The sequence below is a fragment of the Sapajus apella genome, unplaced genomic scaffold, assembly GCF_009761245.1.
Source record: "Sapajus apella isolate SASKATOON/1434 unplaced genomic scaffold, GSC_monkey_1.0 scaffold25, whole genome shotgun sequence".
Taxonomy (NCBI): Eukaryota; Metazoa; Chordata; class Mammalia; order Primates; family Cebidae; genus Sapajus; species Sapajus apella.
Window position 1 is genome coordinate 25,405,449 of NW_022436965.1, and position 19,532 is coordinate 25,424,980.

At 35.6% G+C, this 19,532-nt stretch overlaps 1 protein-coding gene across 1 annotated transcript in view; it reads right to left on the reverse strand.

Annotated features, from left to right (window-relative positions):
- Nucleotides 1-9,989: 9,989 nt before the first annotated feature.
- Nucleotides 9,990-19,532, reverse strand: part of NUF2 (NUF2 component of NDC80 kinetochore complex) — a 34,335-nt gene continuing 24,792 nt past the window's right edge. The window contains exons 12-14 of the mRNA XM_032291549.1: nt 17,436-17,611; nt 16,313-16,448; nt 9,990-10,413 (exon numbers count right to left, since the gene is read on the reverse strand). Coding sequence (XP_032147440.1) covers nt 10,279-10,413; nt 16,313-16,448; nt 17,436-17,611 — 447 coding nt within the window. The 3' untranslated portion in view covers nt 9,990-10,278. The remainder of the gene's footprint in view (nt 10,414-16,312; nt 16,449-17,435; nt 17,612-19,532) is intronic.

Consider the following 19,532-nt stretch of genomic DNA (forward strand, 5'->3'; position numbering starts at 1 on the left):
AAAGTTAAATTTTCATAGTGCACAACATGTTTATAATAGCAAGAAAAGGAAAGAAAGATAAAGAGCAACCTAACATTTTTCAACAGGAGTATGTGGCATAGCCATGCACTGAAATACCATTCAGAAGTAAAAATGAGACAGGATGAGCTACACATATAAATAGAAAAATTGGTCACAAATATAATGCTTATTTATTCAAGAAATATTTGAGTTCCTCCTATATCTCAGGCATGTTTCTAGGTCCTCTGGATATAGCAGTGAACAAAACGAAGTCCTCACTCTTAACTTGCTCCCACTGAGCAAAAACAGCTAGTTGCAGAATGTATAAAGTAAACCATTCAATGTTTAAAACATGCAAACAATACTATATACGGGTAGGGTTACTTCATAGAGTCTTTTAAAATAATTCCTGGGACTAATAAATTTCTATTTTAGGATACTGGTACTCAAGAGAGGTGAAGGGCTTGTAATCGTGGAGGGCTATAGAAAGGGGTTCTATTGCGTTGCTAACGTTTTCTTCTTTAAGTTAGGTAACAGCACATAGATGTTTATTATTATTCACAATGTGGTAGCCTTGTATAATTCTGAAATATACCTTTCTTAAAGGAAAACAGAAATGTTTTCAAATCCAATCATTATGTAAAAATTTTGATTATTAAATGTTTCAATCAATTAAAAAAAAACAAACTCAAAACTAAAGAGCCTCTTTGATATTCTGAAGATTTACTTCCAGAATAGGAATATTTGACTAGCTAATGACAAAATAAATACATAATAATAATAGAGTTTTTATTCCATTGAAAACAGTGCTGATTACGGTGGCTTGGTGGAGTAATAACTAATGTGTAGACTTCGCTTCTGCTGTATCTGAATTTCTGGACTGAGACCCCATGTCAGATGTCTATCATTTCTTAGAAATTTCCTTTTAACCAGACAAAAAAAAAAAATGGATGGAGACCTCAGGGAAAATAGAAAATGAGGAATGATTTTAGCTAGAAGAGTTAGGGAAAACTTCACAGTGGGCAATTAAAGGTCTGAACCTTAATTCCTAACACTCTTTCACTGCAGCAATGATACCTACTAACCTTACCTGCCAATCACCTGTTATGAAGACTTTCAGGCAACATGCCTCCTGGGGCTGATGGAAGCAGGGCTGACTTGGAAGGCCTAGCTTATTCTGCAACCACTTTTGGGAGGAAAGTTCACTCTTCTGACATAGATTGAACTCGTCAAATCATTGGAACCAGTGTAAAATAGGCTGGTCTTGAGTCCTCAAAGAAAAATTGCTGTGAACCAAGACATATATAGCGCAAGGAAGCTGGTGGTAAATCCGACTGCCACAATAGAAATGAGATCGAGGTAAGATTCATATTTGTCTTTCTTACATAGGAGTCTGAGATAAGGAGCTAAATTGGGCTTCCCAACATTCTCAGATTAAATCTCTAGAATTGCACCTGGCTTGTAGAGTTTAGAATATGGGTCTCTGAATTCTGGAAATGTGTCTAGTAAATGTCTGATTGCTTTTATTAAATGTTGAAGGAAGGTCAGATCCTATTTGGAAGCAAGCAACCCATAATATTATTCTAATATATATTAGAGTCAATGAGGAAACATCTGATGAAAAAAATATATAGGTACAGTTTAAAGAGGACTTGAATGCCAGCTAAGCAGTTTAGACTTGAACTAATAAAGACATTGGCAGTCATTTTAGGTTTTTGGGCAAGTGAATCAACTGGTTGCCACTGAGAACCTCTTAGAGCCAAAGCTTCCCATCTGTTTCGAAGGAGATAATGAGTGCCTCGTCTACTAAGTCTTGCTGTGATCACATTAGGCAAGTATAACGTTCCAATCAAGAAAAAGGTATGTTGTAAGAGATGCACTCGTGTGTTGATATATTCAGCAGTGTGAGCAGATCAAGCAAATAAGTAACTCACTAATTTTACCTTAAAACATTGTCTACATGCTGGTGGTAAGCATATAGAAGTTTCAGTCTCCAGTACAGGGATTGGGGAGTGTGGTAGCCAATTCTACAGGATGACTCCCAAAGAGCCCTACCTCTTGGTATTCATGCTTTTGTGAAGTTCCCCAACACATACACGTTATTCCATAGTGAACGGTAGAACATGACAGAAGTGATGGTATGTCATTCTGAAGATTAGGTTATAAAAGACACCGTGGCTTCCATCTTGGTGGCACTCTCTCATTCTCTCTGTCTACTATCTCTATCTGCAATTATTTGCTTTGGGGGATGCCAGCTACCATATCAAACAGCTGTATGAAGCCTGTGTGGTGAGGAAGTGAGTCTCCTGATAAGAGGCAGCAGGAACTGAGGTCCTTTGCCAAAAGTCATCAGATGAGCCATCTTGGAAGCAGATCTTCTATCCCTAACCAACACTTCAGATGACTGCAGCTCTGTAGGCCAGATTAACTGCAAAGCAGTTAATGAAAGCCTCATGAAAGCCCCTAAGCCAGGACCAGCCAGTCAAACTACTCCTGGATTCCTTGACCCTCAGAAATTGTGTGAGATAATGAAAACTTTTTGTCTTAAGCTGCTAAGAGTTGGAGTAATTTGTTACATGGCAATAGATACAGGGATTTTGGCTGAAAGGAAGACTAATAACACCTGGATGAAGAGAGAGCTAGTAAGAATTGACATTGTCTATGGATACTTCCTGAGAGCAAGAATTTTCTTTTTCACCTTGACTTCTTCCAACACACTTGGATTGGGCCTGCATGTAGTGTACTCTTAGTAAATATCTATTGAGGAGGGTTAGGCCAAATAGGAGATTCTTGTAAAGCACATGTCTAGGGAGACCGACCATCCTGGTTTGCCCTGAGCTGAGAAGTTTCCTTAAATGTGGGATATTTAGTGCTAAAACTGGGATAGTAAGAGGACAAAAGGGCTGGGCATGGTGGCTCATGCCTATAATCCCAGCGCTTTGAGAGGCTGCAGTGGGAGGATCACCTGAGGTCAGGAGCTTGAGATAAGTCTGGCCAAGATGGCGAAACCCCGACTCTACTAAAAATACAAAAATTAACAGGGCATGGTGGCAGGTGCCTGTAACCCTAGCTACCCAAGAGGCTGAGGTAGGAGAATCACTGAAACCTGGGGGGCAGAGGCTGCAGTGAGCCATGATTGTGCCACTGCACTCCAGGCTGGGCGACAGAGCAAGATTTCGTCTCAAAAAAAAAAAAAAAAAAGAAAGAAAAAGAGCACAAAAGGAACTCATCTAAGAAAAACAGGGTAAGTTAAATTAACAAAAGACATCCTATTATTTCTTGGACTGTGGTAGGGTTTCTTCATGCATTTGTTCAGCACATATTAATTTGATTCTATTATGTGCTAAATTCTGTAGGCACAAAATAAATTATCATCTGTGGCTTGAAAGAGCACGGATATAAATTTTTCCTGATTATATAAGAATAAATTTGCCCTCCCTGGTAAAATGCAATTGCTTTCTAAGAACTTTTGAAAAGACAATGTTTATAACATGGGGAGAAATGCCAGCTATAGTATGCACCTAAAGTAAGAAAAGAAAAAAAGAAAAAATAATGTTTCTCTAACTCTTTTCTTTTTTCAACAAATCTAGTCTTAAATGATGGCTGTAAATTTTTCAGTACTTTGAGTCCTTCTCCTTCGACAGGTGATGCAACTGCTAGCAATAAATGATCATTAGTGGTCTAATGGATGCCATGTGATTTTTTTCTGCTGGGTAGAGTGTCTTTCAAACTGTAAAAGCTCACATAACACCTGTTGCAGCCATTTTTGTCACTTTGTTCAGTTTTACTAGCAATAATAGCTATTTCCAACGAGTGCCAAGTAGTTTACATGTATTATCTGATTTAATCCTTACAATCCTTGTGAAGTAAAGACTACTAAACTCCTCAATTTGAAAATAAGGAGCCTAAGGCTCAGTGCCATACCATTTCATGCCCCAGCTTACAAATCTAGTAAGTTGCAAACGTGGAATTCAAATGTCTGTCTCTTAAAAATCCACATCCTGAACTATTATACTAAAAACCTGCACGTAATAACTGTTAACGCATATAATGTGCTTGACCATGCACTAGCTGCTGTGCCAAACACTTTTCATCTATCATCACCTCAGTCTCGAAGGGTGAAGAACTTGGTGATGTGAAGGCAGAATCAATGAGGAGAGACAGGACGGCTGTTCAACGCGTGGTTTGTGGTCCAGCAGCCTCAGTGTCGCCTTGGAGATTTTTCGAGATGCAGGATCACGGTCTCCACTCCGACTTACTGAATTAGACTCTTTAACAGGATTGCCAGGTGACTTGTAAGCACATCAAAGTGTAAGAAGCACAGCTGTAGAAGACCTGTGAAGAAACTAACCCCAGTTGTGGTTAGATTTCTCTAATGCAGAGCTTCTGTAAATGTTGATCCCTGAACCAACAGCATCAGTTTCACCTGGGAACTTGATTGAAATGCAAATTTAGAGCCCTACCCTAGACCTACAGTATCAGAATCTCTGGGGCTATAATCTGTTTTAGTCTTCCAGATGATTCTGATAAATCCTGAGGTTTGAATATCCTCCTTCTAATGCCGTGCAATCCTTACACCTATGCTCAACCAGGAAAGAGGAGTTAGCAGTGACACCCAGTGGAGCCAAAGGAAGTTTGCAACTTTTAAAAATGAGCATACCTGGTTCTTTTTTCCCCTGGTAGGATGAAACTGTCATGATCCTTGTTCTTTGCACTAAAAATACAAGGCTGTCTTCTTTTCCTGAAAACTCCTTGCTTTAGCGTCTTGTGCCCATTTTGGATATGCAGATGTATTTCTTAATTCAGTAAATATTTATTCATTCATCACTAACTAGAGAATTATGACAGAAGTAGTACAGAAGATATAAACCATATCAAATGGGCCCCAGAGCAGTCTAACAGATATATCTGTCTTTAACAGCATCAGCTACCATTTGAGTATTTGATGTGTGGCAGGCACTTTGCTAATTGTTTTCCAGAATCCACTCAATCTTTTCATGCTTGAAATATACATTTGACTATTGAACAACATGGGATTGAACTTCACAGGACCATTTGTACGTGGATCTTTTTCAATAAAACTACACCGAGATTGCCTGCCTCTTCTGCTTCTCCTTTCACCCCATCCACCTCTTCTGCCTCTGCCTCCCCTGAAACAGCAAGACCAACCCCTCTTCTTCCCCCTCTCTTTCAGCCTACTCAACATGAAGACGAGGAGGAAGGCCTTTGTGAAGATCCAATTCCATTTAATGAACAGTATTGTCTCTTCCTTATGATTTTTAACATTTTCAGTTCTCCAGTTTTATTGTAAGAATATAGTATATGATACATATACAGAATATGTGTTAATTGGTCATTTATGTTATTGGTAAGTCAACAGAAGGCTTTTAGTAATTTTGGGGGTAGTCAAGAGTTATACGTGGATTTTCCACTGTGAGGAGGATTGGTGCCCGCAACCATCACATTGATCAACACCCAATTGTATTTGTTATTCCTGTGTTTGTTATACTAGAAGTAGGGTGAGGACTTATTTTAGTTTATGCTCTTAGTCACACAGCAGTTCTTAACATAATCTCCGAAGATTATTGTTATTGGAATCATTTAGTATGCTTGTTTCATATGTAGAACTCCAGAAACCCACCAAATCAAATCTCTTTGGAATGTGGCATATTCAACAAGTTTCCCTGGAAAATTTTACGCACACTACAGTTTGAGAACTGCCACACTACACTGTGGTCTCCCTCAAAATATTGCTTAGCAAAGTATTATGGATTAGCACCAAAGATTTGTAGAGCAGCAGGGAGAGAGAATGAAGTTTGTATTTTAGAAAGTTCTATGTCATGGCAGTAAGAATGGATTAGAGGTTGGTAGTGGTAGAAACTTACTTTATAGGATTATTAGAAGTAAGGAATGTTACACTGAGAATCCCATGTGGTATTCTAGGTTCATTTCCTAAGAGACTTGCTCGTTGTATGAAATCTCAAATTCTTGTCTCAGAAAAATTCAATTTTAAGAGTTGCAAGCAATCTGAACTAGAAATCCTGAACCAATTACTAAGAGGATGATTTAGACAAAATAATTTTTAAAAGATAATGAAGTCAGAATTGAAGCCTTGAGATGAGTCATCCTTTTAGCTAAATTTTAAGATAATCTTAGGATATTATTTAGAACCTATTTCAACTTTAAACAGATTATCTCTAAATTCTGACACTTTTCTCTTTTTGAGTTGTTACTATCATTTAAAAATTTTCAGGTTTTAAGTTTCAAACCTTAAAATCCACAGCTATTTTAGCATTGGTTATGCAAGTTATGTTATGCCCCCTGGTGGCAATATGGATAGGAAGATGAGAAGCGTATTTCAAAGGGAGAGTGCCAACTTAATTGAAATAAGTGGCAGGCCCAGAATTTGAAATGGAATTTCATATAAAACTTTTCTCCTCTTACTAAAAATAGGAAACGTCCCGTTAAACTAAAATCAGATGTATTAACTTTAGCCTGCAAGGTGCATATTTCAATTTCCCTTGCTTTGTCATAAAATGAATTAGCTCCTTGAAATATGTCAGTTGAACTTGAAATTAAATATTTGCTCTACATATAGCTAAGTACCTGAACTCATAAATGATAACTAAAGTCTGTGTCTGCATAGCATTTAAGATCAGGCTTTGGCACATGCCATATACCATGAGGCCATTTGTTTCTGCAGAGTATTAATTTTCCCACATTAATAAACTTTAAAAGATTACATGGCCCAGGTAGTTTCAAGGTGCTGGAGAAAATCCTCAGTTTACTCAGTTATTCTTTACTTAATAGTCAAATGTAGATTTCACTGAAGGCCTCTTAAATAAGGCTTTTTCCCTCTTTGGGGGCAAAAACAGAAAGTGAAAATATCAAACTGCTAAAACATATGTTGTTATTTGGTGTGAAAAGATGCATAAAAGATTGCATTTCTTGCTGGGATAAGATAAACCTGGCCTGAAGGTTATATGCTTTGGTCATGGGAGAGAGTTGGCTATTCCTCAAGTAAACAGTGAAGTGACTACCAGCTGGAGTAGAAATACTAAAACAGATTAGTCACTGGCCTTGAAAAACTTGAAGTCCAGCAAGGTGTAACATGTAAAAAAAATACAATATAATGATACAAATTACAGTAAAAAATAAAAGAAAAAAGGAAAAGCTGACAGTTAAAGAAGTATTAGACTTGGCTGGGCGTGGTGGCTCATACCTGTAATCCTAGCACTTTGGGAGGCTGAGGTGGGCAGATCACTTGAGGTCAGGAGTTTGAGACCAGCCTGGACAACATGGAAAAAAGGCAGCTGTCAGGAGAAATTTGAGGCAGTATAGCGATTGTTTGGGGTTTTGATTAGCTGTCCTTGTTTAAAATGTAAAAACGCCACTACTTAGTATTGCATAATTTAACTGAACTCATTTAGATTGGCTTTATTCTAAAATGACAAAAAAAAAAAATACAAAAATTAGCTGGGTTTGGTGGCACGCACCTGTAGTCCCAGCCACTTGGGAGGCTAAGACAGGAGTATCACTTGAACCCAGGAGGTGGAAGTTGCAGTTAGTCAAGATCACACTACTGCACTCCAGCCTGGGCAACAGAGCAAGACCCTGTCTCCAAAAAAAAAAAAAAAAAAAAAAAAAAAAAGTATTAGACTTGAAAAATGAGTATTTTCCAGTTGAACAAAGGAAAGACAATATAAACTATGGGGGAAAAAAACACACGTGTCAACACATTAAGTGTTAAATGCTATGGAGGCCAAATAGCTCAGTATTGCTCAAGGACAAAATTCAAGTGAGAAGTGGCAAGAGAAAAGGTGAGAAAGTCTAGATTATGAATGGTTTTCAAATTCCAGCAGGTTTACTTTATCCTCTAAGGGAATGGCCCCAAGAATATTAAGCACTTAGATCCAGAAAACTTAATAAGCATTTATGTCCTAACAATAAATGTTTAAACAAACGCACACACACAAACTGAAAGAATATTTTTTATTTTACTCTTAACCAGTTACTACTTGGGTATTTGTGCCTGTTGGGCACTGTACAGCTTCTCAAACCTTGTAATCAGATTGACCATTGCCATCTTCCTTTCCTATTCTATGATTTTCATGTGATACTTGCTTTTTATCTCAGCAAACGCCCCAGCTCCACAAAGATATGATGCCATTGAAAGGAATGTAGTATGCTTTACTACTGAAATTCTGAATGACCTTGAGCTAGTAGTTTGTGATGGTGTCCCAAAGATATCAAGTATTGTTGTTTCCTGCGGAAATTTAAAATATTCCATGATTCTCCTGTGAGGTCGCTATGGCACCGTGGCAGGACAGTTCAAAAAGCTAAAAAACTGCACAGATCACTGACACCATCTAATTTGCATGACAGAATACTCAAATGCCTTTGTAGAAGTGGGTTAGAGACTGAGAGTCTGGTAAGATTATTGCAAATACAATAATGATGAGGATGCAAGTTGCAACATAAGCAAATGAGATGTGAGGGGGAGATTTGGTACATTAATCTGTAGTTCTTGCTAACTAAATGGATATAAGGGAGTGAGGTGCAGTGGCATAAGAGAGAAAGTGGATGAGTTCTTTTTCCAACACGGCAAAAGTGTAGTTAGTGATACTAGTAACCATAATATGTTTTAAAATATTTGATAATCATAGTTGAATCTAATTGGTTTCCCTTTTTATCCTGTATTTTATATCATGTATTAAACATATTATTCTGAAAGGTCCATTATTAGGCGTCATCAGAATGCCAGTAAGTTAAATACACCTACTGGCTACTGGATATGCAAGTCTGAAAATCAGATGATAAACGTAATAAAAGAAACATAAATATAGTAAAAGTTGTATTGGTGTTTAACTTGTGATGGAAGCTGTGGGTATAGATAAAAGTTTTCAAGGAGGAATATAGAGGTTACAATAAGGAGAGGCAAGGGTGGAAGCACCCAAGAACAGAAACACAAGAGGTGAACACAGAATGACGCTCTAGGGCAAAGACATTAACAAGAAACAGACAGGGAATTAAGAGAACCAACAGAGTGGTGTTACTGAGACAAAATGAAAAAAGCACTGGGTAGGTAGAATTTGAGAAAAAATTAAAAAGTATGCATGAAATGTTGGTAGCTAGGAATTTTTTGGTGACCTTAGAAAATTCAGAAGATTAGTATGAACAGAAATAACAATGCCATGATGAACAAGGTATAAAAGTAATTCACAAGCATAGATTAGGTTTTCTAGCAATTTGGTTGTGAAAAAAGTGCAGTAGCTAAAAGTGGAGATAGGTCCAAGGGTTCAAACTTTTAAAATATGAGAGAGATTTGGTCATGTTTATACCTGTTACCTAGCCTCAGAGGCAGCACTTTCTATGAATGAAAATTGATGAATATTTAAAGAGAAGCTAGGAAGAGACAAGGCAATAGCTCTATTCTGTAACACCATTTGTTCTTCCCTGAACACCCAGATTTTGCTGCTCCTCCCATTTCAGGGCTTTGCCTTTCATTGAAAGCCTGATTGCTCCCTAAAGTAACTTTCATTATCTGTGACAAAGAGCAAAGTACCTGGAGCTTCCATGACTTTAAATATTAATAGATAATAGCTATCGAGTGTTTACTATATGCTAGGCACTGTTCTAGTCACTTTACACATTTTAACTCATTTTTCTTAAAAAAAAATACCAGTGGCATCAATGAAATCAACTACTAGACTCCAACTTTCTCTTTCTAATAACTACCTTGATAAGTGTGGTACATTAAAACATTCTAGACTTCAGTATCATACAGACCGCAGTTCAAATTTTGCTTCAGCTATTTGATCTTTTAGGACCTTTATAATTACTTCATCTATTAAGTAGTGATAAAAATATCTACCTAGAATAGCTTAAGTAAGTATCAAATGAGATCCCGACCACAATGCTGAGGGCACAGTCTGGACTGAATAATGCCAAAACTCTCTGTGTCAATAAACAAAACAACAGCCATGATAGTAACAGAAAAAAACATATATATTTAAAAGTTAACTAGTTTGTTTCACTCAAACTATTTACAACAAGGGGCAAAGTAGAGACATGAATAGTTGTACAATTATTTTAATTATAAATTTTTAAAAGCCTAATTCATCTTATTAACTACTTATGAGAGTATATAAAAACTGATGAAGCCAACATTATTTGGTACTTCTGATAGTTTCATTCGCTTCAACTTAACTATTATCCTTCTAAATAGAAAATTAAAAGATGGCAAGCCATTTATAAAAAGAAGTGTACTTTTGTTAGTCAGGTTGACATTTTGAACATCTTCCTCTTCAGTTCAACTGTCTTCTCATCTATCTTAGCATAAGAGTCCTCTGTGGCCTTTTCAATACCTTCGTGGTATTTCTCCAAAGCAGTTTTCAAGTTTAGAAATATTTCCTAAGTAGAAAATAAAACAGAATAATAATTATTCCATGCAACAGCTTCAACTAAAAATGAGTTACAAGAATTCCAAGTTTATTCACATTTATTAATATTTTAAAGCCTAAACTCCTAGGCATACACATACAAATGTGCATGTCTATGTCTGCTTTTATGAAAAATTCATTCTGTAAGCTGTGCAAACACATCAAAAAAAGTCTGCTACTTAAAAAAAACAAAGCAGAGAGACATGAGACAATGGTTAGGATTCTAATACATTAAGAACAAACATATTTATAATCATCAAGGAATAATTTTACGTTAGAGCTTTCATATTAAACATGGAAAATAACTATATTACTGTAGATAATTATGCTCTCTGTATTTAACCCTGATTACCATTTAAAAGGTATGCAAACAGATTTAATAAGCAATCTATAGGACTGAAAAATATATTAATACCTTTTAGAGTTTGAATAAACTGAGCAGATAGTTCAAGTCTATATGGATGTGCTAAGAATTTAAAAACATAAAAGAACAATTTTTATAAATAAACAAATTCATCTCTACACATTTTCTTCTATATCATGCTTGCCAAATATAATATTGATCCTCCTTTCATTATTCATTACTCTTAGACAAAACAATTCTTGAACTATAATACACATAATACCCAAGAAACTGGTATTTTATTTACAAGGTTACAGGCTGTGTTTTGCCACTGAAATAAAATAGCCACCTTTTTCCAATGGGGGAAGAAAAGCAGTAAATGAATACAATGTTCTCAATTTTAAGTGTCTCTCCTACTAAATTGTTCTTGAGCCTATTATTTTGGCAACTACTTATCTTAGTTTAAATTCTATTAAAGATACTATCTGATTTTGAATAAATTACATAGATCATCATTTGATATAGTATAAATTCAGTGTCCCAAAAAAAGAACACTATTCCAGCAACTCTGCCACCTATACAAGTTTGAGAACTATTACTACAGATTAAGTGAATGTAAATACATGCTTAAGACTACACATTCTCCAAAAATCCAAACACAGTTTTTAAATGCTAAAACAAAAATAGAAAAGTGTGTTTAGATTTCTGAGATCTAAGCAGGTATCAAATTACTACAACTATGATTGGATATGAACCATTAGGAAAATAAATCAAAATTTTTGAAGGCTTTATTTCTTAAATCTTGTAGGAAAAATAAGGTGAATTAGTTGCTAGCTTGTGTGAATGCCATTAGAAAAAAATCAGCACATTCACCAGCTATAGATCAATTTAACTTTCCAGTTCTATAGGGGTGTATGTTTATTCATATTAAAAAGAAAGCTGAATAAATTTGGTAGAAAGATATTACTTATGAGAAACTATCAAAACGAAGTGTGACTAAATTAAGATATACAATCTGTATGTATCTGAACCAACCATTTCAAAATACCCAAAGGAACACTTTCCTTTTGAGAACAAATACACTCTCAAAGAGCAGAAAAATCCTGCTGGTAGAGCCACAATAACTGAATGACACATTAAGGCCCAATTCCAGTGGCACAGGCACAGAGGCAAAAATATTTGAAGTTCTAAGCCAACCCTCACAAGATGTTTAATGGTGACAGATCATAGCCCTGACAAATATTACGTATTTTTGCATTTTCAATTAAATTCTACATCAAAGTGGAATTTTATAATGTGAATCCACCCTAATTCACATGTAATAAGTAAGTCTTACTGTGATGGCCTCATCGAAGTTAAATATTTTTAAGCTCAAAGGCTAGTTCTGTGCTGTCTAATATAGCAACCACTAGACACATGTGGCTACTTAAGTTTAATATAATTTAATCAAATGAAATTAAACATTCAGTTCCTCAGTTACACTAGCCACATGTCAAGGACTCAACAGCCACATGTGCCTACTGGCTATAGTACTGAGCAATACAGAAGAACATTCTCATTACAGCAGAAAGTTCTGCTGGATAGTGTCAGTCTAGATAACTTTTCAAATCATAAATTTTTAAGATTATACACTATCAATGGAGTCTTATAGCCAGTGTAGCCATTTATCATGTAAGTATAAATTAATCAACCAAATATATTATTGAGTACTTTGTATAAGTAGCACTGTAAATAGTACAATAGTACAATGAAATATACCAATTATGCTTTCTTTCCTAAATGAACATACAAGATTGGATATTGAGCACCTGAGATATAGCTAGTGCAAAAAAGGAACAAAATTTTTTACTTCATTTCATGGTAATTAATTTAAATGTAAATAGCCATATATTACTAATAGCTCCTCACTGGACAGCACAGATTCAGATTATTTGGAATAGACTGAAAGTGAAATAGTATTTAATAGAGGAGAGAAATATACTTGAAAGCAGTCAAAGTTATGTGAAAGACATAATTTCTACTAGACCTTAAACAATGGAAATGATTAGCTTAGATATAAAATTTTTAAAGTCCTAGAAGTAGAAATCATTCCTGCCTTGTTTACAACTTACTCTCTGAATCAAGTGTGAAGCTGACAGCCAGTAGATATATAGGCCATTTGTTGAAATACTGACTGGATGGATGAATGAATGAACTGAAAGAAAATGGCTCTTTATTTAAGCAAGAAAGTGTAGTATTGAGAATAATATTTTAGCAGGATGAATGTGGTAGTACTTAATATTCAAGGCATATTTGATGCAGAAGAATTTAAAGTCAAGGAAACTTAGCAAATGTGGCTGCAATCCATGACTACTACAAAATTAGGTGATGCATAACAGTAAGAGCTCTGTATGTATAAAGGGCTATGCACATGTATGAAGAATACCACCATGTAAAAGCAATCATGAAATTAACTTGGTGATTATCTGAATGTCAGGATTATCTAAAGCTCCCAAGTCCAAAATTTCAATCTTTGTTATAGAAAATGATGATGCCATTGAGAAATATAAAGAAATGTATGAAGTTGAGCAAAAGAGAGAAAAAGAAAAGGGAAAGACAGAAAGTGAAGAAGAGGTCAGATGTGGGAAAATGTTGAATATAATTTAAAAATATTATTTTTGTTGTGAGTGGCCAGAACAAGAAACATAGATTTTTGAAAGCTATACAAATGAAGATAATAATTGAAACTAGAAGAGATAAATTATCTATGGAAATGAACATTTAATGAAAAAAAAACTATGACAATCACAAAATGCAAAAGAACTGTACAAAGAACAATTTGGCAATCATAACATATCCTATTTTTCTTTTCATGAAGGATGATTATGAAGTAAGCTAAGGAGAGTTCTTTAACAATAAGTATTTGATTTTACCAAAGTATTTAGAGACCTTTCCATTTGTGTAACAAATGGATTATCACAATGTAGCCTGAATCAAGGTAGGTAAGAACAACTTACCAAGTTGAACAATTGTACCCAAAGTTTTGATCAATAGTTCTATGCCTCTCTGAGGAAAAAACTACAATGCAGCAAAGGGCCTTGTTCTAGTAAACATTTTTATTTTGAAGAATAAGGCATGCTGATCAAATCTGCAGGTGACACTAAGCAATGAGAAATAGTTAAAGGTGGAGGACTGACTGATAGATTTAAACTGACCTTGACATTTTTGAAATCTAGGTTGAAATAAATAAAACCTAAAACAGTAAAATTCTGAATTAAAAGTAACAGTTGCACTAATGTATGGTGAAAAACTTTTAACATGGGAGAAATGTATGTGGAAAAGACAGGAGTCCTTTCGTTGATCACAAGGTCAATATGAGTCAAGGGCAAGATGCTGCTGCTAAAAATCTGACCCAATATTATGCTTCATTAAAAATGTGCTTTGTGTCTGGCTGGTTACATGATTATTTTGGAAGACTGTGTTTAGCACTGGGTTCTAAATCTTATGAATAATGACAGGTAGGAAACAGAGGTGACAGTAAACAAGACAGTAATAAATCTGAAAATGAAGCTACATGAAGAATGGTGGAAATCTGGTACTAATTATCCTAAATATGAGAAGGCTGAAAGAAACCATGATCATTATCCTCAAATGTCTGAAGGATTAGTAAGCATAAAAGGGTACACCTTTGCTTCAGAGAGAAGATCCAAGCTGACTACAGAGTACAGAAATAAATATTTTAAACCCAAAATAAGAGACAGAATTTTAACAATTAAAATTGCCCTAGCAGAAGAGCTTGAGTAGCCCACGAGCACTATACCACTGAAAACGATTAAGCAAAACCTATCAGTGGTTCTCAAATGCCACATTAAAAAAGCATGGGCCCCATTGCTGGAGTTTCTAATCAGTGTGTTTGGGTGAGGATTTGTTCACTTTAAAATTCCTCACTGAATTCTAATATACAATATAGTTTTAATAAACACTATGCTCGATGACCTTTCAATTTTATAAATATTCATAGAAAGCATACTATACATAAGGCCTTTCTAGGCATGGTTTGACATGATATGCTCAGGTTAACAATACACAATTACTATTGTCAAGAAATGGAAAATGTAACTGGACATACCTGCACAAAACTCAAAGTAATATAAGATGGCATGGGTATCTCTTATGACTGATAGACAAAGGTACCTTGAATTTGAGTTAGTAACTGGTTACTAATTTGTTAGTTACTGGTTCACTAAATGTTCCTAGACCATGTGATAACACATAAATATTTTTTGATTTGATTTGGTTAAGAAGCAGAATTAGGCCGGGCATGGTGGCTCACTCCTATAATCCCAGCACTTTGGGAGGCCAAGGCAGGTGGATCACAAGGTCAGGAGTTCGAGACTAGCCTGACCAACATGGAGAAACCCCGTCTCTACTAAAAATATATTTTTAAAAAAAGTTAGCTGGGCATGGTGGCGCACGCCTGTAATCCCAGCTACTTGGGAGACTGAGGCAGGAGAACTGCTTAAACCCTGGAGGTGGAGGTTGTAGTGAGCCGAGATCACACCATTGCACTCCAGCCTGGACAACAAGAGCAAAACACTGTCTCAAAAAAAAAAAGCAGAATTAAATTCTGCTAAGTCTTTCTAATCACCAAGCCAGAACGACTGAATCTTGGTGAATATCCAGTTAAGAGGCAGAAAAAGAAAAGTAGTTGAAGTATAGGAGGAAAAAAAAAAAAACGGAAAAAAAGCAGGTCAGTATATTGGGAAGACCATGGAAAGGAAATCCCAACCATTTTATTTTCTTTTACTTTTGGTTTCCTCTTCCTTTCCCTGCTCCATTCCTTTTTCTTTCCTTCCTTTTTAAAGTAGCCTTGAGATAATGCTCACATGTGCAAGTTTTAACAACATAATCTTTCAGGGGGATAAGATAAGGGAATTGTCCATTGTGGCTCTTTAAGAATTTTTACAAATTGGGTGTGGATGGCAGAAAGTAATGACAGCAAATGTTTAAATATTTAACAGGTATCAGAGGTTTTGGAAACCTCTATCTAAGGAGTCAATGTAGACAAGATGAAGAATGAAGAAAAAAGAGGCTAGGGAAATTTGCATAATAAATAGTGATTTTTTTTTTTTGGTAACTTCTGACAGAGCATTTTGAACAATTGCTCTGGTGGAACACTCTTGAAGATATAAATCAAACTTCAAAAGTTAAGGAGAGAATAAATATATAATTAATATATCAGTAATAGACTACTTGTTAGAGACATTGGCAATTAAAAGGATAGAAACAGGTAAACATTTTATGTTTAGCATTGTACTAGCATTTTTAAAGATAAAAATGTAGGAGACAAGATGCCTGGTCTCATTAAACTTAGGACTATTTATGCAGCTTTACGCAGATATATTCAAAACAAAAATAAAGAGTAAAAAATTTTAGGTATCATTAAGTCTCATTACACACAGAGACCAAGTAAGCTGTTTTGTTTGGGTTAACAACTCAAATACATATGAGATAATCTGAAATTAACTTTTTATGAACACATATTCACCTGGAACTTCAGTTTCTCCCTTTCAGTAGCATCTTTTAGTTGTTGAATTTCAAATTTGTATTTCTGGATTTCTTGATTAATTGTGGTTACTTGCTTACAGACAGCACCTCTTTTTTCTTGAACTTTATTGCAATCCCTAAAAGAAAATAGAGACAGCTAATATTTAATCCTCTTTAGCAATTAAAAAGGCAAACACAATTCTAGTTTTGATTCCAAAGTGACCATGTGTATTTGACAAACCTAAAACTCTTCTCAAGATATAAAAGCAAATGCACAAAACCCCGAAAGTACGGTGATATAATCACATCATAACATAGAGTGAACTGTTTCTCCTATTAATGAGATTTTTTATCTCATTGGTGGGTTAGCGAATGAGTAAATAAATAAATTTTTAAAATGAAGATTTTTAAGTTACATTTCTCCAGTTGTACACACTTAGGTACTGTTGGTGGGAATGTGAATCAGTTTAACTTTTCTACAAGGCAGTTTGGCAACAAATACAAAATCCTCATGTTCTGTCCTTTTTCATCTCCACGAGGAAGCTTGAAGGAAATACTAAGATAATCTCTAACGTACCTTTTAGGAACTGAAGGACTGACATCAGACATATCTGGGGCAGATATTTTGAAAACACATTCTTAAAACGGATGGGTACTTTACCAATAAAGTACCCCAACATACCAGCTAAAAATATACTTATATTCTTAGTAAAGTATTACATCTTACCTAAATATAAGACTTTTTGTCAAAACACAAATGCTGTAACTCTACAGACCAGCTGGACTATAAGATAGGCCAGTTAGTTCATTCTGATGCAAGTCTAGACCACTATCTCTAAAGTGCACTGAAATAATCAGTAGCATCAGAGCCATTCTGAAGAACGATGCAAAGAAATTGGAACTGTGTATCTAGAAAAAAATAGCTAAGATACCTCGAAATCTAACCTGGAAGTATAAGCTTCATAATTAACTCATCTGTTTTAGTCAACTAAAAGTGAAATAAAGATAAAACTGTTTAAGCTCTTTGAAAATACAGAAGTTTTGAAATCCTGGGGGGTGAGGGGGAATGTATTTGCTTTTCATAATCATTTTCTAATACACTAAAATTGAAAACAACTTCATACTCAATTACTGTGCGTTTGTATTGCTTAACATCTTCGTGCTTCTTATTTATTTTGAACTGTACTGTGGCAAGTTTTTCCTTCTTCACAATCATCAGTCTTTTGAATGAATTTTCTTCAGTCTTCAATTTCTTCAGTTCTGACTCACCACTCTCAATTTGGTCCTCCAAGTTCAGGCTCTGTGTTTTATAAGAAGTATTAAAAGTCAATATAACCAATTAGGATTTATAAATACAAAGAGAGAGTATTTTCTAGGATGAACTATAATTAAACACAATTTTAAAAAGAGATAAAATTCTTTAAAGCCTGAAAACCCAGCAGAAAAATGCAGATGAATCAAGAGACAACAGGGAGGCACTGGAGATACTGACAAAGGACATGACAACTAGAGAGGTGTTTTCACCATGTTATTGTATCAACACAGACTGAAAGGGAGACATGCGAAGAAGATTAGCTAAGAGACTAGAGTTGAGGGGCTTAGGATCTGAACTAAGATTAGCCAAGATATTAAAGTTGAGGGGTTTAGGATCTGAACTAAAGTAGTAAAAATAAAGGGAAAAGGGTAGGTGCTAGAAGCAATTCAAAGCAGTAATCATTTTGGGTGACTGGATGGTGGATGAGGGGACTGTGTAGTTAGGAAAGCATGCCTGGGGCACTCTCACCTTCTCATTCCTACTTATCTCAAAAAAGAAATTGTTTAACAAATGTAATGTTAGTGATCCCGGAGCAAGTTAAGAAGTGAAAAAGGATTTTCAAGCTTGTAGCCTGTGAATCTGCCATTAGCTCTCATTTCTTGAGGGTAGAAGACTATGTCGTAAACTTTAAATTTCTCTGTAAGTCCTATATTCAGTGTTGGACACTAAGTTGGAACTTTCTTTCTGATGTTAGTATCATTTCCAACTGGTAGAACAAATTTAAAATCCCATGTCAGTAGTTCCCCTTATCCATGGCTTCATTTTCCATGGTCATAGTTACCCGTGGTCAACTGCGGTCCAAAAATATTAAACAGAAAGTATGATGAATAAACAATTCATCAGTTTTAAACTGTGTGCTGTTCTGAGTAGTGTGATTAAATCTGGCACCATCATACTCCATCCCACTCTAAGGGGGTGTGTGTGTGTGCTTTTGAGATGGAGCCTCACTCTGTCACCCAGACTGGAGTGCAGTGGAATGATCATAGCTCACTGCAGTCTTAATTTCCTGAGTTTAAGTGATCCTCAAACCTCAGACTCCCAAGTGACTGGGACTACAGACCTGTGCCATCATAGCTGGCTTTTTAAATTTTTTGTAGAGATAGCATCTTGCTATGTTGCTCAAGGTGGTCTCCAACTCTTGGCCTCAATGGTCCTCATGCCTCAACCTCCCAAAGTGTTGGGATTACAGGCTTGAGTCACCATGACCAGCACTGACCAAGGAAGTGACTCATCGCTTTGCCCAGCACATTCATGCACATACACTACTTGCTCTTTAGTCATCAACATCCAACTGTTGACATCAGAGTGCCTTGAGGATCTAGGATCACCTGAAGCAGATGATCCTTACTCTGATGTATGGTCAGAAGATTAATGGTAGCCTAATAATATCTCACTTCAAATTTTTATGCGGGCATTTTATCATCTCATATCATCACAAGAAGAAGGGTGAGTATAGCACAATAAGATATTATAAGAGAGAGACCACGTTCACATAACTTTTATTACAGTATATTGCTATAAATGTTCTTTCATTAGTAATTATTGATAATCTCTTACTGTGCCTAAGTTTTAAATTAAACTTTATTATAGGTATATATCTGTAAGAAAAAACATATATATAGGGTTTGTTACTATCCACAGTTTTAGGCAGCCCCTGTGGGTCTTGAAATGAATCCCCTGAGGATAAAGAGGAGCTACTGTACTATTTTCCAAAATGCACATGGCAATGTGCTAAGTTAGTTATTATTGATTTCATCTGAAGGTTAAAAATTGGGTCTTGTAACTGCTGTGTTTAAAAAGAAAAATGTCTTTTCGTGGCATACACCGCCACATCTATTATATCGTAGAATGACCCTGCTATTCTTTAGGAAAACAGTAACAAAAAGTGAAAGCAAACTCCAAGGAA